Source organism: Hemicordylus capensis, chromosome 17, assembly GCF_027244095.1.
Source record: "Hemicordylus capensis ecotype Gifberg chromosome 17, rHemCap1.1.pri, whole genome shotgun sequence".
NCBI lineage: Eukaryota > Metazoa > Chordata > Lepidosauria > Squamata > Cordylidae > Hemicordylus > Hemicordylus capensis.
In genome coordinates this window covers 16310889-16335212 of record NC_069673.1, presented here as the reverse complement: position 1 = coordinate 16335212, position 24324 = coordinate 16310889, and the positions used below count along the sequence as shown (strand labels likewise).

The 24324-nt window shown below is 56.4% G+C and overlaps 1 protein-coding gene and 1 long non-coding RNA gene across 4 annotated transcripts in view; one reads left to right on the top strand and one right to left on the bottom strand.

Annotated features, from left to right (window-relative positions):
- Window positions 1–3284: 3284 nt before the first annotated feature.
- Window positions 3285–9077, top strand: LOC128339057 (uncharacterized). Its single transcript, XR_008312814.1, has 2 exons — window positions 3285–3540; window positions 5255–9077. It is a non-coding gene; the product is annotated as an uncharacterized LOC128339057 (long non-coding RNA).
- Window positions 5034–24324, bottom strand: part of LHX2 (LIM homeobox 2) — a 33121-nt gene continuing 13830 nt past the window's right edge. For all 3 annotated transcript variants that reach the window (XM_053282526.1, XM_053282523.1, XM_053282524.1), the window contains exons 4-5: window positions 15118–15323; window positions 5034–5889 (exon numbers count right to left, since the gene is read on the bottom strand). In XM_053282526.1, the coding sequence (XP_053138501.1) occupies window positions 5602–5889; window positions 15118–15323 (494 nt within the window). In that variant the 3' untranslated portion in view covers window positions 5034–5601. The remainder of the gene's footprint in view (window positions 5890–15117; window positions 15324–24324) is intronic.

Genomic DNA, 24324 nt, shown 5'->3' with positions numbered 1-24324 from the left:
GCGCCTCCTAATCCGGGGAGATCCTCTCTAGAGTTCTGAGATCTGTCCACTCCAATCGACTAGGAAATCCTCACACTTCAGTGGCCGGCCTAGAGAGATCCTGGCGAGATGCCGAGAGGCCCACAGCGGGGCGTGGGGTGGGGGGGATCACAGGGCCTCCAGAATCCTTGCCAGCGTCAAACTGGCCTCTCTCTGCCTGCAAAGCCAAGGGGCGGTGAAAGGCCCCCAACCCACAAAACCCAACCCGGAAAGTTCATACCAGGGAAGCATCACGGCACACCAAAGACAAAACAACAGTAATGTTGACAAGTTGGAACAGAGCTGGCTTCTTCCAATAAGCTGCATTTTGAATCTAAAGAGACAATAGGAACGTTCAGAATTTCTATTTTATGCCCTGTACTAATGTATATATTTTAAATACATGTCAGAATCCCTCACTGGAGGCAAATACAATATTTATGGGAAGCAAGCAAGAGACTTCAAAACCGCTCTGGGGACGTTAAGCAGCCGGTATATTCACAGGTTCAGAATGACTCAGGCACACAGAGTGACAAAAATATACCTCCCTCCCCGCCCCAGAATTGTTTGCTAATATCCTTTGTCCGGTGCAAGAGCATCTTCCAGAGAGCGGGGTGGGGGGGGGCGGTCTGCCCTTGACTTTTTCGTTTGGCCCTGTACAAGGGGGCGGGGAGTCAACTTGCACCCTAACAGAAGAAGAGGGGGCCCCACACATGGAACTGAGAATGTGAATGTAATAGAGAGCGCCTTCTTCTTCTGCATGACCCCCAGGGCACATGGAGGTCCTCTGAGGAGGCCCGTCTCTATTTACCACCGGTACGTCTGGTGGCAACTCGGAGCTGGGCCTTCTCTGCAGCTGCTCCTGGCCTCTGGGACGCACTCCTGGCCAATACCCACAGTTGAGACTCGCTGTCGGCCTTTAAGAGAGCCCTGAAAACGTACTTGTTCGGCCTGGCCTTCCAAGGTTTCAAAATTGTTTTTCAGTATTGTTGATCGGTTTCAAATGGCTCTGGACTGTTTCGGGTTTGTTTTTATATTGTTTTAACTTGTTTGTTTTAAATGGTGTTTGTTGTTGTATTTTGCTTGTTGTGTACCGCCCAGAGCCTTTGGATGGGGTGGCCTCTGCATGTCATACATACATATTAATAATTATTATTGTTTGTATGACTGCTACCATTAATCACAACAACTCCCTTTTAGCCTCAGCTGGGGATGATAATACAACTGACCTCATAGGGTGGTGGAGAGGATTACAGCAAGATCATAGATCTGACGTGTGTGTTCTCACACTCACAAAAGCACTCTGCAAAGTGTTGTTAGGAACCTCTTTCTAAATTGGAGAGGGTTGGCCCTTCTGACAACGGATCTCAAGAGTGAAACCCACTAATAGCCTGCTCTTCCGTGGGACACTGTGGGGAAAGAGCCCCAGCCCGCCTGCAGAAGCTGCAGGCGAAGAGGACAAGCCCCACTGTGGAGGGTCTGCTTGTTCGATTTGCAGCCTGTTCTTTCCGGCAGGCTCAGAGTGGCTCGCGGCAGTTTTGGAATGCAATCTTTAAAAACCAAAATTAGAAGTGGGGCTTTTTATTTTGGGGGCGGGGGCGGGGGGCACATTAGCTGTGGAGCCATCCTGGTCTACACAGACATCCTGGAAGGAGGCATGTCACTGTGGAGTCCGTTGGTTTTGCAGCCTGCCGGCGCTGGGTGGGGCAGGATCCTGGCCTTCCCAGCAGGCATGCCTCGAGGTGCTGCCCCCCGGCCACCCTCCCCATCAGCCCCCCCGTCTGCTCTCAGAGAGGAATGCAAGGCCAGTGAAGGCACAGTGAAGGGGGCAGTTTGTATCGATTCAATCAAGAGCAAAAACCGACAGCCATTCTCTGCTGCTTCCGGCTAGACGGTCCACCTCTCAGCGCAACATCCTTGGCCTGCAGACAGCCCTGGGTCCAAACCCTGGCATCTCCAGTGAAGACGACCTCAGACACCAGGGCTGGGAAAGGTCTCGGGAGGCCCTTCTGCAGCCCTTGGGCGGGAGGCATGCGCAGCAGAGAGTCCCACCCCCACCTCCCGAGACCCAAATATCCTGGCAGCAGCTTGAAAGGTTTATGGCACATTCACCATTAATGAGGATTAATGGTTTGTTACGGCATTTCAAAATATTTATTTGTAAAATTTATTGCAGCTGTATGGGTATGCTAGGGATGTACTGCATAAATTATGGAAGGGGTGTGTGTGTGCGCGCGCGCCCGCCATTTGCTTGGTCTCATGAGCACTCACAGCAACATGGGAAGCTGTCTTCTATTATTAATTATAGTTGTTGTTGTTGTTTACATTTATAAACCGCCCCATCCAGAGGCTCTGGGTGGTGTACAACTAGTTTAAAAAACATAAAAACAAACATCATTTTAAAACAATATAAAAACCATTTTAACACAATGTAAAACCAATTAAAATACTGGAAAATTATTTAAAAACCTTGGCAGGCCAGGCCAAACCAGTCAGTCTTCCAGGCTCTCTTGAAGGTCGCCAGCGAGCCTCCACAGCATCTATCCCAGAGGCCAGAAGCAGCCACCAGGTAACGGGAGAGGGGCTCTCCAGATGACCCCGAGGTGCCATGGGGGACATACAGAACCCCCTTCTACGGAGTCAGAGGCTCGGCCCCTCCAGCTCAGGACATGGCGACCCAGACTGGCAGCAGCGGCTTCTCCCAGGCGGTGGCAGGAGTCTCTCTCAGCCCTGCTATCTTGGAGATGCTGCTGCTGCCAGCCAGGGAGGGGACCATCTCTGCATTCCCGCAGGCAGGGGCTCCTTCTTCCCAGAGCAGCCCCATCCGGAGGCGTTCTGACCCCCGGACTTCTGGGCCGAAGTCCAGGCCTCCCCAGTCCCTGGGGACCTCCAAATCCTCTTCTTTCTGTCCCAGGTGAGGTGGTTGCCCAGCCAAGCATGATGGGGCTTAAGGTGCAGGGGTTGAGGGGGGGCCTCCCCAGGCGTTGCGGCCCGGGCTGCCAAAGGGCCTAGATGCACCACCTCTGGCCCCCTCATCCCCTCGGGGGAATCTCTTACTGTGCTCCCGTCCAAATGCAAACACGGGCCCCCAGCTCCTGAGGGCCCTCCAGCCAGTTCCATCCCTCCCTATTGCCTTCATTATCTCCCTCACTCAGGGGAGCTGCCCGAGAGGAGGAGGAGGAGGAAGACGGCCCCCTCTCTCCTGGCGACGCCCCGGGAAAGCGCTGGGAGAAGCCGAAGAAGAGGCCAGGGGCGGGGGGGGGGGGGCCTCCAGCTCGCCAAAGCCTTGCAGCCTGGGAAGAAGCCCCCAGGCCGGCCGGGGCGGCCTGAGTGGGGCAGATCCAGCCGGCTCCCACCGCGCCGCCCGCCAGGCCAGCGCCTCCTCTCCGGCAGGGGCCCTCCCCACATCCCGCCGGGGGCGCTGCGCTCAGCAATGCCCTCCCGGCGGCTCGGCTCGCCCGCGGTCTCGGTGATGCAAGGGCAAGCGGGCGTTGCGGCAGCCGCCGCCGGCTGCGAGTGCAGGTGGGTCGGTGGGTGGGGGGGGGGGGGAGGCAGGAGGCCCTGGGGGAGCACGAGCAGCAGCAGCACCGCAGCAGCAGCCGCGTGCCCGTGTCCTCCTGGAGGGGCGGCGGCGGCGGCGGCGGCCTCCGGGGAGCCGAGCAGGGCGGAAAGGAGCCCTGGAAGCCGCCGCGGAGAGGAGGAGAGCGGGTGGCCCGGGCCGGGGCGGGGCGGGCGGAGAGCGCGCCGCTGCTGCGCGCAAGGAGCCGGAGAGGGTCGGCCGCCGCGGGCGGGGAGCGGGGGGGGGCAGAGGAGCCCCACGCCGGCAGCGGCTCTCCGGCCAGCCCTACAGGTGTGCGGCCCGCCTGCCTCTTGCTGCCCGGCCGGGCTTTGCTTTCCTCCCTCTGCCCTCCTCCTGCTGGCAAAGAGAGACAAGCGGAGCTGAAACCCGGGAGAGCCGCGGCCGCTCCGCGCGGAGAAGGCCGAGCTGGAAGGGCCAGGCGGGCCGGGCCGGGCCAGGCGGGGGGCTGCTGCTGCTGCGGCTGCGGCGGCTCCGTGCTCTGGGGAGCTCCCCGAGGTGGGGGGGGGGGCTGGGCGCGGCGTCTCACCTTCCTGGGCTGCTCGTGCGGACGAGGAGGAGGAGGAGGAGGAGGAGGCTCTCCGTGGGCGTGGGGCGGGGAGGGAGTCCGCGCCCAGGCTGCGCGTCAGGACAGGGGCTCGCTCGCCCGCAGCAGCAGCAGGGCCAGGCTGGAGGGGCGCGCCCAGAACGCCGCCGTCTCCCTCCCGGGACTTCTCGGGTTTCCCTACATGAAACATAGCGCAGACTTGGAGCCTTGCAGAAGCGCGGGGGGGGGGGGGCGGGGTGAGTGGGCGGCGCCCTCTCCTCCTCCTCCGACTGGCAGGTCTCCCCTCCCGCCCAGCTGCTTCCCATCCTCGGAGGGAAAGAGACAGCGACCCGCCAGCACCAGCGCACGGAGACTGCAGTGCTGTGGTCACAAGAGACCAGCCTCCCAGGGCTGGGGCAGGGAAGGGGGCTGGCTGCTCCCCCTCCACCAGGGCCCCCCCACGCCCTTAGTCTGGAATGCACTAATTGCCTTGAATCCATAGGAAGGCTTCCCAGTCTTCTCCTCTCCTCTCCCCGCCCCCCCTTCATCAGAGGAATTCAAAGGCCCTGCCTGTGACTCAATTAGCCAGGCCTCACAACAACCCTGCGAGGCAGGAGTGCAGCCAGGCCAGTGGGCAGAGAGAGGACCCAGCAGCCTGGCCGCCTTCCTGCACCTTTTGCTCTCACCCACCCAGGCCACCTCCTAGCCACCCCACCCCCAAGCCACCGGCTTAGCTGGCTGCTGCCTTTTTCACCGATGATGGTGGTGGTGGTGGTGGTGGAAAGGGGGCACCCTCCAGCCTGCCCCACATGCACTCCCCCCCCACACTTCTGGTGCTCCCCACCCCGCTCCTTGGCAACCCGCAGACATCCGGAACCTCGGCTCTTCTCCACCAGGGCAGCCAGCGTGAGGTAGTTTCCGTAAGTGGTTTTATTACTGGTTAGAAGATTTTTACAAATTCTGATAGCTGAACAGACTTTTCACTTTTTAAAATTCTAAAACATCAGAACAACCAATGGAGGGCGTTGGGGGCTAATGCAAAGTAACAAACTCTTATTCACATTTTCTCTTCTTCTCTTAAACTCTGTTTCCTTTTCCTTTTCTTGTCCTTTGCCCTGGTCATAAATATACAGAGAGAAAAAAGGAGGAAGAAGGGGGAACATGTTCTCCAAAGGACGGGATCACCGTATATAAGGCACATGGCAGTCTTTGAGAAAGGACAGAAGCTCGAGCCGACTTAAATTAATTGCTGTTTCCCTTGCCCAGTCCGCCAAACTGTACATGGACACAAATGTTGTGTGGTAGGTTTCGCTCTTCCCAGTGACTCCTCAGCCCGCCAGAACGAAGCGTCCCCGCCTGCTTCCCAGAAAGACCCTACACTGTGGCTAGTCCCGCTGTGAAAAGCCTCTAGTAAAAAATACACTTGGAATTAAACTAAGGACCGTTTCTTTTGTAAAGAAATTGTCTGGAGAAAGAGTCATCAGAAAAGATTCGTCAGCGTCGTCTGTGAAGGACTCCGGGATTCGTGGACCTCCAGGCCCCCCGGCACCGACGTCAAGACCGAAGTGACCGATGGCATACTGGGGTTGGTCAAGTCCGTGAGGGTCGTGGGGGTGCTGGACGGGCTCATGGAGGCGTTGGAGATCTCCGAAGCGGGGCCCGAGGGCGTGCCGGCTTGCAGCGTCGAGTCGGAGGCCTTGTCCACCCCCGTGTTCTCCTGCCGCAGAAGGTTCCGCCTGAATTTGGCCCGGGCGTTTTGGAACCACACCTGGAGGCCAGGAGGAGAGAGAGAGAGAATGTGTTAGTCTGGTCTGCCTGAAGCATCCCTGGCCAAGAGGGACATGGGTCCTCAGAGCCCCGCTGGGAAGCCAGATGCTCAGCCAGAGCCAGGAGAAACCCCTGCTTGCCCCCCCCCCGCCCGCCACAAGGGATCTTGGGGCCCACCTCACAGGGTCCTCATTGCATGGGACATTCGCAGGAGGAGGGCTTGAGACCCCCAAGGCGCTTATAAATCCTCACCAATCACAAACTGCTCAGCTGAACAAAGACCACTAGGCTCCCTGCCTGAGGCCTTCAGGCAGGTCTTTGTTCAGGGGGTTTGCAGGGCCAAGGCAACACCTCCATTGGCCAGGAAGCTCATGTGCATGACAAATGTCTCATCATGGCTGCAGTCACATCACTAGTGGGGGGGGGAGGGTCCAAGGTGACTGAAGCCTCTTTTCCCCTCCCCATTGAGTGCTTTAAGCACAGAACTGCTCTGTGTGTGTGTGAGAGAGAGAGAAAATAATGATGGGGCACAAGTTGGAAGAAAGGTAAATAAAACTCCCAAGAACGTAAGACGTAAGAACACCGGCGAGGACAGGGGAAATGAATCCAGAGAAGAGAGACATTAGAAGTTTCCAGTGAGCCCCCCCACAGAGAGAGGCACACAATTGTTCCCAAGAGCGATGCCACCTTCTCTCCAAGAGGCAAGTGGGGGAACCGAGGCAGGCACAGCAAGGGAATATGGCTCCTTTCCTGGGAGGGAGGAACGGAAGGGGTCCAGAGGGGCAGACAGCCGGAGCCAGCAGAAGCAGAGAAGAGGGGCTGGTGAAGACGGACGTGCACTTGAGGGGAAACCCACAGCTTTGCATCGGTGGCACCTTGGAAGTTCAGGGCTCTGGAATCCAGGCCGAAGGCTGCTCTCTAAGTCAGGCACGTGCACGGGCTGCGTCCAGGACTAGCGGGCGAAGCCTTCAGGCGAAGCCAGCCCTGACCCCCCAGGCCAGCCCATGAAAGTTGCCCCCCCTCTCCTCCCAGAGAACCCCGGAGTCCTGGCCCCAGAAGGCCCTCCCCCCTGCACCAGCTCAGAGCTGACCAACTTGTCTTCTCCTCTCATGCCTGAGAAACACAGAATGGCAAGAAGCCCCTTGTGGCCAGGGCTTCTGGGAGCTCTCTGCAGGTTGACTGGGAAAGAGGACCCTTGGCGGGCAGCCCAGGCCGGCCTCCCGCGCAGGGAGCTGCGTTTCTCAGGGGGAGGAGGAGCCTCTGGCTTGCTCCAGGCCGTGCTGTGGGGTGCCACCCATGCAGATGGCCGGAAGATGGTATGCACCAGTGAGCTGACAGGGGCCCCGTCGCCTTCCAGAGAGCCCTAGAAATCTGCAAAGAATCTGATTCTGCCGGATCAGAGCAGCATTCAAGGGTGCTGTCTATCTTCATTCAAAGAGCAGCAGTTTCACCTCTGAGGCGCTCCCGAACTTGGGAGTAGTTGCTGTCTGGACCCACTGACTTGTAGGGATGTAGGAGGAAGCTGCCGCCTATTGAGGCAGGCCCTTGGTCCCTCTGGCTCAGTATGGTCTACACTGACTGGCAGTGACTCCTCCATGGATTCAGGCTTAGGGTCTTTCCCAGCCCTACCCGGGATTGAACCTGGGTCCTCCTGCAGGCAAAGCTGATTCTCTGCCCCATCATCCCTTTGACTTTGCGAGTTATCAATCTCTGGTCTCCGCCCAAAGTGGCAAGTCCATTACTGCTAAACGTAGCCAGAACCAACCCGCAAAGTGCATTTCCCTCATGGCTGCATTTCCAAGGGTGAGCCGCCTGCATAGTCTAACCACCCTTGAGTTGGGTGTGGGAAACGTGAGGTCAGAAGAAGCTCAGAGCAGCCCCGCCGGATCAGGCCCAAGGAGGCCCGTCAAGTCCAGCCGCCTGCCCCACACAGTGGCCCACCAGATTCCCCTGGGGGGCCCCCGCAGGCAAGAGGTCTGGGTATGCCCTCTCTCCTGCGGTTACAGCCCTGCAGCTGGGATTCAGAGGCCAAGAGGCATCTCTCTGCCGTAGACCGATTCGCTCTGGATGTCACAGAGCAAAAAGGAAGCCCTGAATGCTTGTTCCTGGGACTTCCCCTCCCCAGCCCAAAACAGAATTCCAGAGGAGCTGAGCAGAATTCGGAAGTGCTTGCAAAAGGAAAAGGAAAAAGAATCAACCGGGAACCTTTTGTCACATGTGGTGGACACGCACTAAAGCGCAGACATTTTGGAAGTTAATTCACCCTAAGATGCAAGACGTGTCAAAAACAGAATTTCATTTTTTACCAGAGATTTTTATGTTAAATGTTAACAAACCTCATATACCTGCAGAATATACGGAGCTGTCTTTATCCATGATAACTGCTGCTAGAATGCTTTATGCTTCTTAGTGGAAAACGCACTCATTACTGATGCCAGTGGAGTGGCATCTTAAACTTTGGGAATACGCCTCAATGGCTAGAATTGCTTCCTATATTCAAAATAAATCAGAAGGTACATTTAGCTTGACTTGGGAACCTTTTATACATTACAATTTGTCACAGGGTCGGATACCTCATCCGAGATTCGGATTGTCTCTGCTATTGAATCCCTGAATGACTCCTTTACAATTTCAGCATTGCTTAACTTTGATACTTAATTATTCAGTTGGATGTTTTGTTTGGACATTTTTAATTAGTGGGGGTTGAAAGTTCTAACTGGACTGTGAGTGGTTAGGATAAGATGTAGATACGATAGAGAGTTGACTCCTGGGTTGATGTTTAAAACATATATGAGATAGGAACAGAGGAAGCTGCCATATGCTGAGTCAGACCATTGGTCTATCTAGCTCAGTATTGTCTTCACAGACTGGCAGCGGCTTCTCCAAGGTTGCAGGCAGGAATCTCTCTCAGCTCTAGCTTGGAGATGCTGCCAGGGAGGGAACTTGGAACCTAGATGCTCTTCCCAGAGCGACTCCAACCTCTTCCAGTGCTCACATGTAGTCTCCCATTCAAATGCAAACAGGGTGGACCCTGCTTAGCTAAGGGGACAATTCGTGCTTGCTACCACAAGACCAGCTCTCCTCTCCGAAGGATTTGAAAGATTTTATGTACTACATTTGTGTACTCTTCTTTTTTCTGCATTCTTTTTTATTGATATATTAATAAAAATTATTTAAAATAAAATAAAAGCTTGATTCAGTTTGACCAGAGACCATGGTGGGGGGAAAGCAAGGAGTGTGTGCCAAGGGTGACTCCTGTATATCGGCTCAACATGACTGTCTGTCTCCAGCATAAGAAACTGCCACACAATCATCAGCAAAATGCTGCACAATCACTTTCTGAACCACAAGCAAATATTTCCCCGTGAACACGATGTACTAAAAATACCCAAGAAAAATTCCTCTCCGGTCCAACATTTAGGGGAATCTTTAATGGTCATAAACTCCAAAGCAGGATCTCACACGCACATTTGAAACCAGCACACGCAGCCTGTGAGTGCGTAACATGCCTGCCTGACGACATGCATCTCCCGGTAGGGCTGGGAGAGACAGCGGCTTGGGTCCTTGGAGAGCTGCTGCCAGTCTGTGCAGGCAATGCTGAGTTCAACGGACCAAGGGCCTGACTCCGTAACAGGCAGCCGCCTGTGTTCCTATATCAGGAGCCCTGCTCTCGCTCCATCTCTCCCTTCCTCCAGACTCCTTCCGCACCCCCCAGCTGGGGCCAAAAGGACTCTAACTTGCTCCACTGCTGGGGATGGGGTGAGAATATGAGGGGAGGGGAAGCCTGGGCAGGCAGCAGCAGCTGGTGCCTCCTCTGCACCTCAGGAAGTGGCATGCGGGGGTGGAAAAGGAGAGCAGGCTGCTGGGTCCCAACGGGCTCCTTCGGCTCAACCACTGCAGAACCTCCTCCTTCCCTTTCAGCCGCTCCCTGTCTGGAGTTGTCAGGGCTTCGCTTTGTGACGAGTCCTGCCTGCCTGCCAGCTCAGGCCAGGACCCCGGGCCGGCAGAACAAGACCAAAGAAGCCAAGCAGGGCAGAACCCGCCCAGCCGGGTTTGCAAAAGTTCTCTGCAGAATCCAGCCCACGAACCCCGGAACTGACTGGTAACAGAATGTTCTCCCATGCAGTTAACAGAACGGGGAGAATAACCCTCGGAAATCTCCCCTCCCATTCTTAATCATGCCGGGGGGGGGGGGGGAACGTTCTTCCCTAAGACCAGAATCACAGTTAGTTTTACCATCTCACCACAGCCAAAGCAGGCGGCGCTCTGGGCCCAGCCAGCCAAGACTCCTCTCCGGGCTCTCGCCCCCTCCTCTTCCATCATTGCCAGCAGAACTCTCCCCCCCCCACCAGACAAATCCAGGAAGGGGCTCAGCCCCCCCCACGCCCCACTGCACAAGAATGCCGCCTTCTTCTGTGCCCCAATAGCAGCACCCCCCTGTGGCTAGGTGGCATCTGGACACCCCCCCCACACTGCATATGTGCCTTACTCCTGGCGGGGGGGGGGTGGCATTGCCGACACTCTGAGGGGTCACCAAGCCCTCCCTCCTGGTGACTGGAACCATCCTTGCTGCAGGAAGGAAGAGCACCTGAATGCCCAGGGTTGCCAACTTCCTCCACTTCCCTGCTGCTGTGCTTTTAACAGCAGCCTGACACAGGGGCATTTAGCAACTGCAGCTTGCTCTTCCACTTCTCCACCAGCCAGGCAAGACGTCGCCTCCCGCATTTCTCAGTTTCAGAGGCCTGCATTTAAAAGCCGGCTGCCCTGACTTGCAGAGCTCACCCAGTGACTGCCTCTTGCTACGCGGATCATGTCCGCCACAACTGGAGACAACCTCTTCCCAGCCTTCCAGGAAACACATCTCCTGCCTCAAGGTCCATCCAAGATGTGGGTCGAGGACAGAAGAAGAGCCCTGCTGGATCAGGCCTGTTTCCCACAATGCCCGGCCAGATGCCTCTGGGGAGCCCACCAGGAGGAGAGGAAAGCTGGCCCTCTCTCCGTCCGTGGCTCCCCTTCCCCTGGGATTTGGCTAAATATGATACGTTGGACAGGGTGTGTGTGTGGGGGGGGGGGACACTCGCCGGGATCTGGTGGGGGATTAAATTGAGCCCTGGGTCTGCAACGGCTGAAAGCCACGGCACCTCTGCCAGGCATGGACCAAATCCTTCTCAACCCTGCTCAGCCTTGCAGCCGGCCACGGCCACGATCCAGTGGTTGTGCTGTTCAAGAATTATCCTGTGATCACACCACTTGTCCCCCGAAGAAAATATATCTCAGGGCTTGCTTCAGCCGTGAGCCTGGAGTGGTATTAGCCGGGGTCATTCGCAGGCCTCTGGGGGCTCTCTGTGGTGCGGCGTGGACTCTCCTGGGGAGAACAAAGTGGCTCTTGTTTGAAGGCGCTCATCATGTGGGCGGGGGGGGGGGGCATCACTCCCTGGCAGGGCCCCGGCTGTACCTCTGGCAGCATCTCCAGGGACAGGGTTGTGTCACGGGAGGTAGGCTGAGAAATGCCCCAGAAAGCCACCGCCGGTTGGTACTATCAACAATGCCCAGCCAGCTGAGCCAACGTCTAAGGCACAGCACAAGGCCGTTATTTATTTATTTGACATATTTGCATCCTGCCCGGAATGCGAATCTCTGGGCGGTTTTCAAACAAAACAAAACAACAAAACCAACAAATAAAAAGGTTACAACATGACAACCGTTTAAAATTTTAAAAGGTGAAAACTATTAAAAACACAATTAAAACAATATCTCATGAAGAGCCTAGGTGAACAAATGTGTCTTGACTGCCTTTTTAAAAGTTGTCAGAGAGGGGGAGGCTCTGATTTCAGCAGGGAGCGTCTTCCAAAGCCTCGGAGCAGCAATGGAGGAGGCCCATCTCCAAGTAGCTACCAGAGGAGCTGGTGGCAACTCCAGACGGACCTCTCCAGATGATCTCAATGGGCGGCAGGACTCATAGGCAAGAAGCCGTTCTCTTAAACGCCCAGGGCCCAAGCTGTTTAGGGCTTTATAGGTTATAACCAAAACCTTGTATTTTGCCCGGAAACATATCAGCAGCCAGTGTAGTTCCTTCAACACAGGAGTAAGATGGTCTCTCCGAGACGACCCAGAGACCAGCCTGGCTGCTGCATTCTGGACCAACTGCAGTTTCCGGACGCCATACAAGGGCAGCCCCACATAGAGCGCATGGCAGTAATCAAGTCTATGTATATGTTCAGCCCAGGACAAAGGGGCCAAATGAAGGACCCCCAGTCGTGCCCAAGTTCGTGGACAACCTTTCAGCCCACGCCAGCCGCCTATTCATGCTTCAGTTGTGTAAACAGAACGGATCCAGAAGGACATTCAAGGGCTGCTGTCTTAGGATGAGGAACCGAAGGGGTCTGGAGGCAAGAAGGGTCAGGCCCCTCCCCTTCAGCAGCTGCAGCTTGTCACAGAGAAAAGCTGCCCCTCGGGAAACCTGACCCCCTCCGTAACCTTCAAGGAGACACCACTAGCTGGGTCTGGGCCCCCCTGAACCAGGGTGATGCCAACTTTTTTCCTAAAATAACAAAGCCCATGGACCAGGCAATCCAGATGTTGACTACTGCGATTTACTGGAGAAATGATGCAAATTGTCCTCAGCTATTTTAATGTAATAACTCAGTTCTCGTCAGTTATTTCATTTCTTCTTCAGGGTTGTAGAAATGTATTTCCCCACCATTTCTGATTTTGCTAGTGACTGAGAGAGGGGAGAAGCCCATCACAGGCCGGCAGGCCGGCCAAGCCTGATCCCCGCCACTCTTCTGGCCTCAGAGATCCCAGCAGGCCTGGCCCACAAACATTCAGGCCTCTCTCTGCAGCCATGAGGGACAGAAACTTGATTTAAAATACATCACTGATGAGAGCTGCGGTTTCCGGGCAGCTGGATTCTGCCGCCAGAACCACATTCGGCGCCTCCTCCGTGTCCCCGTGGACACAGAGCAGGCAGGCAAGCCTTGCTCTCCGGGGATGCTGTCGACAGGCCTGGCGTGTTTCTTCTCGACGTTCTTTCCCGGCCAGTGACCGGATCCAGCCCAGCGGCGGAGCGGCAGCATCTTCCACCACCTTCCGGCCACCTCACCCCGGGCCCAGTTTCCGCCCACTCCGGCCCGCCTCCTCCTCCAGGCTCTCCTGGAGAGCTGCCACCACGTCCTCCACATGGCACTCCTGGCTAGTCCCTCGCAGGGTCCTCCAGAACGTGAGGCCTGAGCTGGCCCCAAGGAGGCCGAGGAGCAGGGCCCCAGTTCGGCTGCCTCTGGCTCCCTGGAGGGGCTCCGTCCTGCACAGCCGGCCAGGCATCGCCCGGCGGGGTCCGGCCTTGGCAGCCTCTGAGCTGCAGCTGCAGGGACATTTTGCACAAAGGCGGAGTTCGGTCGACGTGTCCACCCTCCAGCCTGCCGCTGCCGCCGACTCTGGGCGTCCGGCTCCATGCAAGGAAGCTTACCTGCCGGGCCGTCCGTGCACAGCCAGGGGAGCAGCAGCCCTGGGCAGGAGCAAGCCAGCAAGAAAACAGGCCCAAGTGGCACCCAGCTGGGCCCTCCGTGTCCAGGCAGGACCCGGCCTAAGGAGTCCGCTCGGCCAGCTCCTTTGACCCAGAGAGGCAGGAGCCGTGCATGCAAGCCGCCATGCTGCCAGGAGCAGCGGAATGGAAAACTCCACACGGGCTCAGAGGGGAAAGCAGACCTCTGCTCTCGCCAAGAAGGGTTTCATCACACAGGCCGCGGGACTCTTCTGGAGAGCCAGAGATCTCACAGACACACCACCTTCTCTCGCCTAGATGTCCTCCTCCTGCCTAAGTGGCCGAGGAGGGTGGTACTCAGTGCCCCCTTCTGGCCAAGAAAGTCTCTGGGCTCACAGAGCCCTGTGTGGACTCCAAGCTGGCATAGCCCAGCTGCTCCCTGCAAGAGCTATACCACCACCACCATCACCCCGTTTGCACAGCCCACTTTTCAAGCGCCTTGTGGTCAACCACCTGATCCTTCAGAAGTGAGAAGTCCTGGGGCTCAAGCCAGCCTGCATGTTACCTCCTCAGCCTTTCCTCCACCACGTAGGGGCTGGGGGGGGGGGAGGAGGAGGGGAAAGGCCCCAGCCGCGATCCTGGCAGTCACTCCAGTTCAAAGTGCTGCTGCGAGGGAGAGGAGGCATGGCTTGTGCAGATGGGCCAAAGGGTTGGCTCAGCACACGCTGACTTCACCTCTTCATGCTGCCAAGCAAAGCTGGGATGGGGGGCGGGGGGGGTCTCAACTTTTGCACTGGTGAGATGGTGTTAAGTAATCCAGAATAAGGTTGCAACCTTGGGCTGGCAGCCCCAGCTGCTGTCCAAAGCACCGCTGCGCCTCAGGCGGGGCCTGCTGTGGCTTTCCAGCATCAGCTCATATCAATTCCCATGAGTGCAGCAACAGACCCTCCATGTTCAGAGTGCATCCATGCATTATCCACACACACATGGAGCGAGGAGGCAGAGCTGCTCCAGAGTCTACAAATGAACACACACACACACACACGTGCCCTGTTCAGGTCCCCACCTCTGCTTCCCCCCAGGGGACAGAAGAACACAGTGAGTCCCAAGGGCGCCGTGTTCCATTCTGACTGATGCATCACACTTCAGGCACCTTTACAGCATTGCAAGGCGCTCTGTCTGTGTGTTGCCAGGAATCCAACCACAACACTGGCAAAACCCAGAGGGCACAGCCAGAAGCTGGCAAAGTGTCCCGAGTGCCCCTCGGCAGCCTGCAGGCACAGCGATGCCCCCAGAAGAGGCCTCCTGCCTGCAGCCTGCATCACCCCCCTCCCCAGGCACAAGCTGGCTCACCTGCTCAAGACACACACACACACAGCCCGGCCTGCCTGGGGAATCTTCCGCTGCCTTGACAAGCGCCACGGCAAGCCTCAGAAGCAGCAACAGTCACTATGGCACCCGGCAGGGGGGGCGGAGAAGGAGCACCAACAACAGCAGCCTCCTCCCTGGGGGGCCCCCTGGCCAGATCCATTGCCTTCCAACGCCCTTGCATGTCAGGAAGCCAGGCCAGGCTCCAGGCGCACACCAGCGCAGGGTCAAAGGCCACCCCTTGGCCCCCCAAGAGGCCCCCCGTCTCTCCTCAGCTGGCCTGGAGTGCCAAAGGGGCAGCCGGGAGGAGAAGCCAAGCAGGAGGGGGCCACCTGAGCCGCAAGAGCAGGAGCCCCCCCCCCGAGGTCGCCCCTTCCTTACCTGGAGAACCCGCTTGGTCAAGCCCGTCTTCTGCGCCAGCTGTTTCAAGTCCTTGGCATCCGGGTTGTGGTTAATAGCAAAGTAAGACTTCATTGTCCGCAACTGGTGATGTTTGAAGGATGTCCTCATCCGCTTGGTCTTCTGGTTGCTGGGGTATTGCTGGTCTCGGTCCAGGTGGTCGCCGTCGTTCTCGTTACAGCTCAAAGCTGGCGGCGACAGGGAGGAAGAGAGCATGTCAGTACAACTGCGTGCAGCAGCGGAAACAAGGCACTGGGGCACGCATTGTCTTGCCCTCCTGCTCCCGCACGGCTGGCTCTTTCTTTCCGTACAATGACTGCCCTGCTGCGGGAGAGCCCTCTCCTGCACCTTGGCTTCTTGAGGGGCACGGGGGGGGGGGGCTTCTGAGCGGCCATCCCCCCCACTCCACCCCGCACCTGGCCTGGCCTGCCTTTGCCTGCTCGTCCCCCTCCCACGTTTCCAGACACTAAGAGGAGAGCAAAGCCGTCTGCAGCTCCACATTCACACACACAGAGTCCGCTCCAGCCAGCCTGGGGAAGCTCATTCACAATCTGCATTATTCCTTCCATCCAACTCGGCTGCACAGAATACAGCACACACACACACACACACACACACACACACAATTAAACAAACACTGTTCAGACTGATGGGGGGAGAGACAGCATATTCTGCCTCTGTCTTGACTGGAAGTGTGGGACAGATCCAAGGATGTCTGAGCACCGGCACCCAACTCCAAACCAGAAATTTAAAGTTACTCTGCGTATCTGCATTTCATTAAAAAGGGGGGGGGAATCAAACTCCCTGGAAGGAAGCAGTTTGGCAAGCTCCTTTTTTCCATGTGTTTACGGCAGATAATTTAGATCCAGACTCCCTCATATGGCTTTAAAAATTCACAAAGGAAAGGCAAAAAAAGAGGAAAGATTCACGAAGGAAACGAAAGGAAAAATTCACAGAGGCAAAGCAATCTGACAACAGTCAACAAAACGAAACTACACTTTGCACGCCAAGCAAAATATATGCACAGATTTGTGTGTGTGTTTAATTATATGCACCTACAGTCATCCACACACAGAAAATTCCTCCTAAAATAACACACACAAAATCCCTCTTAAAATAAAATAATCAAGGGGAAACCCACAAGGAATTTTAAAAAAACAGTATGCCTCATTCCAGTGCTCCATTTTCCAAATGTATATGCTGAAGAGAAGGGAAATCCCCATAAGCCTCATGTTAGGCCAAAACAACTACCTCCCCCCACCAACAAAAATCAGATAAATATCCATTGTAGGAGCGTTAAAATGTCAATTATTGATCCAGCTGTCTCAGCACATCTGCACAGGCTTTTAAAACTGTCCGTCATCACGGATCCCATCTCCTTCTGATGGGCATCTGCCGCTCTCTGCCCTCCCTTCTTTCAAATTATTTATCCCTCTGGAAATCTGCTGAGCAAATAAGGATTTGCAGCCAGTCCAAGGCTGCTATGGATTTCCCAGCCTCAGTTTCCCTCACATGTTGCAGGCTCTTCTGTCTTTAGCACCCAAATAGTGAGTGATAAACACCACAGAGAGACATTGCAGGGGACACACAGACAGGGACCGCTTTGCAGGCACTGGAAGTGCAGGGTGTTTTCTAAGGGCCAAAGGCACAGCAGGCATCTTCTCCCTAAGAAAGGGCATAAAAATTGCCACACCGGCTCAGAACAAAGATCCCGCTTGCCATCAGCATCTGGTAGACAAAGATACACTGCCCTGTAAAAGGAGGCTCCATTCCTCACTGCCCTCCCTGAAAGCTGCTGGCAGATCTGTCCCCCACACTGGCTCTCCAGCACAGTGTGTCCTACAAAGAACAAGTGATATAAATTATGTAAAATGATCAGGAATTAGGAAGCGGGCTGTATGGGCACCCAAATATCTAGTTCTGAGTCATTCAGTATTCTTAGCTTGCCTCTTCAACGGTCCAGCCAGTCAGTTGGCCAGTCCAATATTTTATTGTCACTGTCAAAGATCCCATGAGAAGACCTGGCCGGCATCTGACTTAGTTCAACAGCCTTTGAACACAGGAAGCTGCCTTATACGAGTCAGCCCCTCGGCCCATCCATTCCAGTATCGTCTACCCGGGCTGGCAGCAGCTCTCCAAGGTTGCGGGCAGACGTCTCTCCCAGCCTTACCAGGAGATGCTGCCAGGGAGGGAACAGGGGCCCTTCTGCGTGCCAAGCAGGGGCTCTAGCCCTGAGCCACAGCTCCTGCCCCAAACCTCTCCCCTCCCTTTAAAGGCCAATGTGTAGCACCTCAACACCATTGGGGGGGGCACAGAAATCACCCTCAGCCAATTACAAAAAGCAGCTTTACTGGGAACAGCCTATATTCTATATTCTATAACAACAACAACAACATTGACAATAAAATCCAGCCATCCCAGGTCCTTGGGAAGGACTCGATGTCTGGATAAAACAAACCAGTCAATAACACCTGCCTGACTGTGTAAACAAGAGATAATAATAATAGCTATACGCTGCTGTTGCTTTGCTTTAATGTATTCTTTATTATTCGTAATTGTAGTAGGCTGGCCTTGGTTCTCCAGAATAAAAGCCAAACTGAATTCACATTTATAGAAACGATTTACTAAAATTTATATGTCGTTATATATCTATTTTGTAAGTTAATTGTTCCACCATAAGCATTGACTAGATTATTTCTGAATGAGTAGAAGCGTACACACACGCAACATAATAAAGTGAATGTTTTGATTAACATTTTGACTGGTCAAATACCCAACTTAATTTCATTGTCCCACCATAAGGGTTAACCCATTTGTTTTTGGAAGTAGCAGAAAGATCCAGCCTGATGTCTGTCTGTCTGTCTCTCTCTCTCACACACGCACACTTTGATTAACATTTGACTGATCAGATTCCCAACGTAATTTCATTGTCCCACCATAAGGACCTGTGTAGCTTGAAACTTTGCTGAATGCAACCACTTGACCTCTCCCCACCCATAAAGCCAGAGGGGCCAGGGAAACAGCCCTTGATCCAGGAGGGGAGCCCTGGATAAATGTGCCCGGACTCTCCCGCAGTCTCCCCTGGGGACCTCTGGGCCACCCACTGCAGCTGATGGGGCGTGTCAGGAGGGGGAACAACCTGTCCCCACCACCCTTCGGACTCCCAGTCCTGTCAGCTGAAAGAAAAGGGCAAGAATTTCTCCACAGCTCTCAGCTCTCAAGCGGCACCGACAAGAGGTCCATCAGTCATCACTGGGGAAGAGGGAGAAAAGGTGGGGTGGGGGGAAGGGGGGGGAGAGAGAGAGCAGCTTCCTTCTGAGCCGGCTGCCATATTTTACAAGTATTGAGAAGACCCAAGGCAAGGCGAGGGGAGGGGTTAGCTGCAGAGTCTTGCTTTCAATTCAGGGGAAGGGGCTTCCGCCGTCCTCCAGTCCCCCTGAGAGAGTTAAATCTCCCCCCTCGCTTTTGGGCGGGAGTCAGGAGGCTCCAGAGAAGCATGTCCTGTGCCAGGGCATAGGGCTTGTTGGAGATGGCCAGGCACAATAACATCGGGGTGGGGGGGAGACAACTCAACCCCCCCTCCCACCTTTGACCTCTGAACCGCTCTGAGGTTGCTGCTTCTCTCAATAGCCTCCTCCCGGAAGAAGAAGATGATGAAGGCCTGCTTGATGAAGAAGGAAGGGGGGCAGCCCCCCCCAATGGGCAGCTGGTGGCTCTAGAGCAGGGTCAGGCCACCTGGGTGCTCCAGCTGTTGCTGAACTTCAACTCATCACCCCCATCCACAATTTACTGCAGCTGGGATGATGGGACTTGTAGTTCAGCCACAGCTAGAAAGCCTTCAGAGCCTAAACTGCAGGCTGAAGACATTGGTAGAGTTGGAGACATGACACAGAATGTTCACAAACATTACACAGGGCCATTGTGCCTCCTCTGTGGGCAGTGAACAGAGGAGAACCTCAGTTAAGGCAGCAAAGGGGGAGCCAGGCACACAGGGAGGGCTGCAATATTTACTTGATGGCTCTCTTTGACTAATCGATGGGGAGGCTTTAAATTGACTAAAAGGATGCTCTCAGTCAGTTTGTTTGTTGATGTATTTATTTTATTCAATGTATATACCACCCTTTCTAAAGTGGGTTAGGGCAGTCTACATTAAAATTAAAAACACATAATAAAAAGATTAAAATCAGAGAGCATTTAAACCAGATGAAAAATCATTCAGACTAAATTTCAAATTCTATTTCATTGGACAGCAGGTTTTACATCTAATATTTCAAATACTTAATAATTTTGTATTTGTAATACAAGTGCTTTTTAAAATTATGGTATTATCTCAGTCGTTAGTCACTTTAAGTGGCACAAGGGGGAAATGTTTGACTAACAAGCAGAAGGTTGCCCATTCGAGAGGCACACTTTACCTTTTACCTCAGCCTAGCTCAGAAGAGGCATCCTCCTGTCTGCCCAAGAAGAGAGGATACCTCTTCTCTAATCCTAAAAGTATAATCCCTTCTATCTGAAGTTCATGCTATTGTTTTTAATTTTCTAATGAAGCATTTTATATTAAGCGTTAACTTGCAAAGGATTTCCTGTTTTGATACTGATTTAAAATATTGGGGTGGTTTTTAAAAAAATAAAAAGAAATAGAGGGGATGAGTCTTCTAAGACAACGAGGCCTTCCATGGAACAGATGAACCTCCTCTCCAAAACCAGGAAGATACAGTCAGCTTGCTCCAGAACAGTGGTGGTTTTTTTATCCACATACAAATGGCATCAAGAGATTAATCAACCCCAACTCATAAATCAGTTGGTTAGGATGTTCTTAAAAATAAATGGGTGGATTAAAGCTTCTTGTTCTGAGGCCGGGGAATCATGGGTCAGGGGGCCACGGAAGCCACGGAGGCAGGCTGGAAGGAGAGCTTGACTGAACCCAGAAGTGGGTGAACAGGAGCTGCTCCCTCGCATCTGGGCATGTTTCTTCCGGGGGGGGGCGGAGAGAGGGAGAGAGAGAGAGAGAGAGAGAGAGAGACTGCTGTCTTAAACCAGGCCCTTTCACAAACGCCCACATGGATTATCTCCTAGAATCACCTCATCCCCACAGAATCCACCCAATCAATCATTTGCTCAGCGTTTAATTGTCTAGAAAACACAAGCCATCACGGACAGAAAAGGACCCCCTGCTGCCAAGCAGACTCTCGTGGGGTCCTCAGACCACCACCAACCCCCTTCAGGATGGCTGCGGCGGGGAGATGTGGGTCGTGGCACAAAGAGGGCTGGACCCGTGGCAGAGTTCTTGTCTGCCGCCTTGAGGGACCCGTGGTGGCCTGTGTGCCTGCCCAGGCGAAGGAACCACCACTACCACCATCGAGTGACCCCAGAGTCAGCGAGCAGCACCTCGTGCCTGGATGACCCACGGGCCCCCCGCCCCCACCCCAGGGCCTGTTGTGTGCTCACTGCCCGCAGCACCACAGCCCAGAGCGGCTGGCCTAAACTTGTCTCCTTTCTCTGCAAAACAGTTCCCTGGCCAGCAGAGCCAAAGCATGAATGCTGCCTTTGTCTAACCCAACACCCTTTGAATGGGTCCCCAATGGGCGCTTGCCCTGCGGGAGTGGGGGGTGGGGGAGCCGGTCTGAGCCAGTTTGGGAGAGGGGATTTCCCAAGGGAAAAAGAGGGCAGAAGAGCCCCCACCCGCACCCCACCCCGAGGACCAGAAAGGCGAGGCTTGGAAGCAGGAGCTCAGGAGGGACCTCGGAGAAAAGAAAAGTTGGCCTTCCGCTGGGACAGGTAGCTGGCCGCCAGGAAAGGGAGGACCCCCCCCCCCCCGCAGCCCGCCGCCACACAAAGAAAGGGCTGCCCACCATGTTGAAGGCTGAGCAGTCCAGTGTAGTCGGGAAATTTGCCAGGGTAGGTGTGCACGGGGTTCTGGCACCCACCCTGGTCAACAGCAATGCATGTGCTCTTTGACCGAAAAGGGCGCGAGGTGCTTCAAGGACGGGAGGGAGCTGCGGCAAACTGGCCCGCTTGACAGGGTTCCTTTGGAGGGGGCGCGCGGTGAAGGCGAAGTTGTGCCAAGGAGTCGGTGTCGACCACAGAGCAGGCCATGGCCTCCTCGCCTTTCAGCACCTTCCGAGATCTCGCAGCGGCCTCCGCGCCTCTGTCTCCCTGGTCTTGCTCCTCCAGAGGCTTGCGGGCTTTCTCCAGAGTCTGAGGTCTGGGAGAGCCAAGGCTGGGGGGCGGGGGGGGGCTCCCGGACAGAGCGCCCCCTTTCCACTGGTTCACAAGCCATGTGCCATCAGAGGCTGGGAACCGGGGTGCAGGCAAGAGAGAGGAGCGACACTTCACTTGCTTTACTTCCCCCCCAGGGGAGAGGAAAGGCATTTTGTGGGGAGAAAATATCTTCTGGGGACTCATGGAAGAGATGGGCTGTTTGGTTGTGGGGCGGTGGGGGGGGGAGTTGAGTCAAATGAGGAGGGAGGGAATTCTTAGGCACATCAGCCCCGCTGGCGGGCAGAGGGCAAACACCACCACCACCAGCAGCAGCAGCAGCTGGGACTGTTTGGAAAAACTGAGCTAGGGACTTCGGCAGCAGAGGCGTGGGGGGGGGCTCGCTTCTCCAGGCACACCAGTTGTCTCTCTGGCCCCCAGGGGCCTCCCCCCCCCGCAGACCAGCCAACGGGCCACCCTTCGCCCCTTGCTGAGCTGGCATCTCGCCCCCACCCCCGCAAAGGCAGCGTCATCGTAGGAGCCACACCAGCTAGCCTGCTTCACCAGTACCGCCCCCCCCGCCCCACAGCAAGGCCGAGGCGAGGGCTGGCAAGTGGAAGGAGAGAGATCCGGCTAGCTTGGACGACTTTAACCGAGGCTGAGTAAGGGGCAGATGTGTGGGGGTCAGGCGGGTCCATCGAGAACTGCTAGCCATCTTACTATTTACGAAGATACAGAAAAAGAACCCTATGAATCAAACGAAACGAAATGAAACGGGAGGGGGGAAACACCACCACCAAAATATATTCAACAAACCCTCCATGCAGCGAGGCAGTCTACCTCTGAGCTCTACCACTTCCCGTCGTGGGTGGGGGGCAGGGAGAGGGGGCACCCAGTCCGTTCGGAATCAGGCGTGCATCCACGCACGAGGGGGCCCGGCAGAAAGGGAAGGGGCCGGTGAGAGGCGCAGGTGGGATCGGGAGCCGGGCATCGCCCTCCTGTCCTCAAGGAAAGGCCGGCGCAGGATCGGGGCCGCGCGACCGGCGGCGTCGGCGGCAGTCGGCTCTTCCTCTCCGCCCCGACGGCAAAGTTCCCCGTCGGAGCCGAAGCTGCCGCTAAAGCGGGCTAACAGAGGAGCGAGGCCTTTGCCTGAGCGGAGACAGACAGGAGCCCCCCCCCCCGTTTGCAAAGGAGAGAAAAGAGCGGGCTCCGACCCGAGAAGGGGGAGAGAGGAGACGCCCCCTCCCGCCAGGGTAGGCATCCCAGAGGCGGGAGGGGCTGCTGGAGGCTCAGGCGGCCTCTCTTGCAAAAATGTGGGGGGGGGTCTGAGAGTATGTCCCCCCCCCCAATTTCAATTTCACATCTAGTTTCCATAACGGAGAATTTGGTCTCTGACTCCCCCCACACACACACACAGAGCAGGTGCACCCTCTGCTGCCAAAGGGGCGAGGGCTGAGCTGGGGTGTGTGTGTGGGGGGGGGTCGTCTTCTATGCTTTTCGCCCTTCCTGAAGCTCCCTTAGCGGGGAGGGGCCTCCTCGAAACGGCTTCGCAGATCAAACCCCATTTTTCGGGGCGGTGGGGTGCGCTTTCTTGCCGTTACTGCCTAAGACGTGTCCGGCAGCCACGGATGGAGGCCCCCCCCCGAAAGCAGCCCCCTCCCTCCCCGCTTCCAACCAGAGGAAGGCGGAATTGCGGGCACACCAGAGCCCCCCTCCTTGGGAAGCCGGGGGGCGGGGAGGGGGAGTGAGTCCTGCGTTTGAAGTTCCGTCTCCCCCCATGGCCGCTTTCCACTTGTCAGACTCCATCGCGTCTCCAGCCCCGCCGCCGAGCGACCCACCTCCGGGCCGCCCGACCTCGCACCGCTCCACAACGGCGGGACATTTTAACTTCTAAACGCGCTGGCCGCGGAGGGGTGGCGGGGGGGGGGCTTTTCTTCTCCCCCTCCTGACGTTCTGGGGGCTGAAATGCGACGGGTGGCCGGGAGACGGGGCTTGTCCCTTTGGCGCCATTCACGACGCAGCGGAGGGGCTCCCTTGCCAGGAGGAGACTCAGCGGTCCTCTTCGGGGACCCCCGCTTTCGCAGGCGGCTGGGTCCTTCTCTCCTTGCCAGTGAGGGCTTCTCTTTCCCTCCCTCGCCGGCAGTCGAAGTCGGCCAGACGCCTCTCCCCGCAAAGCGCTCAAAAACGGCCTCCAGCCGCCGGGAGGGCGGACGGAGCGAGCGAAAGGACGGCCGTCGAGGCTGAACGGCTCCGGGCCTCCTTTCTCGGGGAAGCTGCGGAGTCAGCCCTCCTCCCAAAGTGGCGGAGCTCGCCCCCAAACCCCGCCCGGATATTCGTCCCACAAGAGGCGAGGCGAGGCGAGGCAGCGGGCTCGGAGAAGGCAGGGCGGCCCGTCCCCGGCGCTCCGAATGCGCAGCAGCAGCAGCAATGCTTCCCGCTGCTCGTTCGGTGCAGCCCCCTTCCTCCCAGAGGCGCCCGTATCCCTGGACTTCGGGGCCCAAGTCCGAGGCCTCCACAGCCCCTGGGGCCCACAAAGCCTCTTTAGTCTGTGCCGGCTGGTGGGGTTGCCCGGCCGAACATGAGGACGCTTAATTTGCAGGGCAGCGGGGGCCTCCAAAGCCTTAGGGCCAGGCTCCAAAACGACCTCGGTGCATGTCTGCTTCCTTCCCCGCTTCTCCGGAGCCTAGCGCCCATTCCCTTCGCTGGGCGTCCGTCCGCTGACCCTGGGAAGCCGCGCACTCATCCCCGGGGGCCTCTACTCCACTCCCCGGGTTTCAGCACCTCCCTGCTGCTGCCAGGTCCCGCTCGGCGCCAACCGCATACAAGTCGAAATACGCTCCTCAGTGGCCCAGTCCGGCCGCTGCGCCACATCCACGAGGTCTGGTCTGCCCAGCCCCGCGCAAGCCCCCCGCCACACCCGCCGCCGGGCTCTCCATGCCAGCCTCACGGGAGGGAGCTCACGGGATCCACAACTAGAAGGGGCAGCCGAGG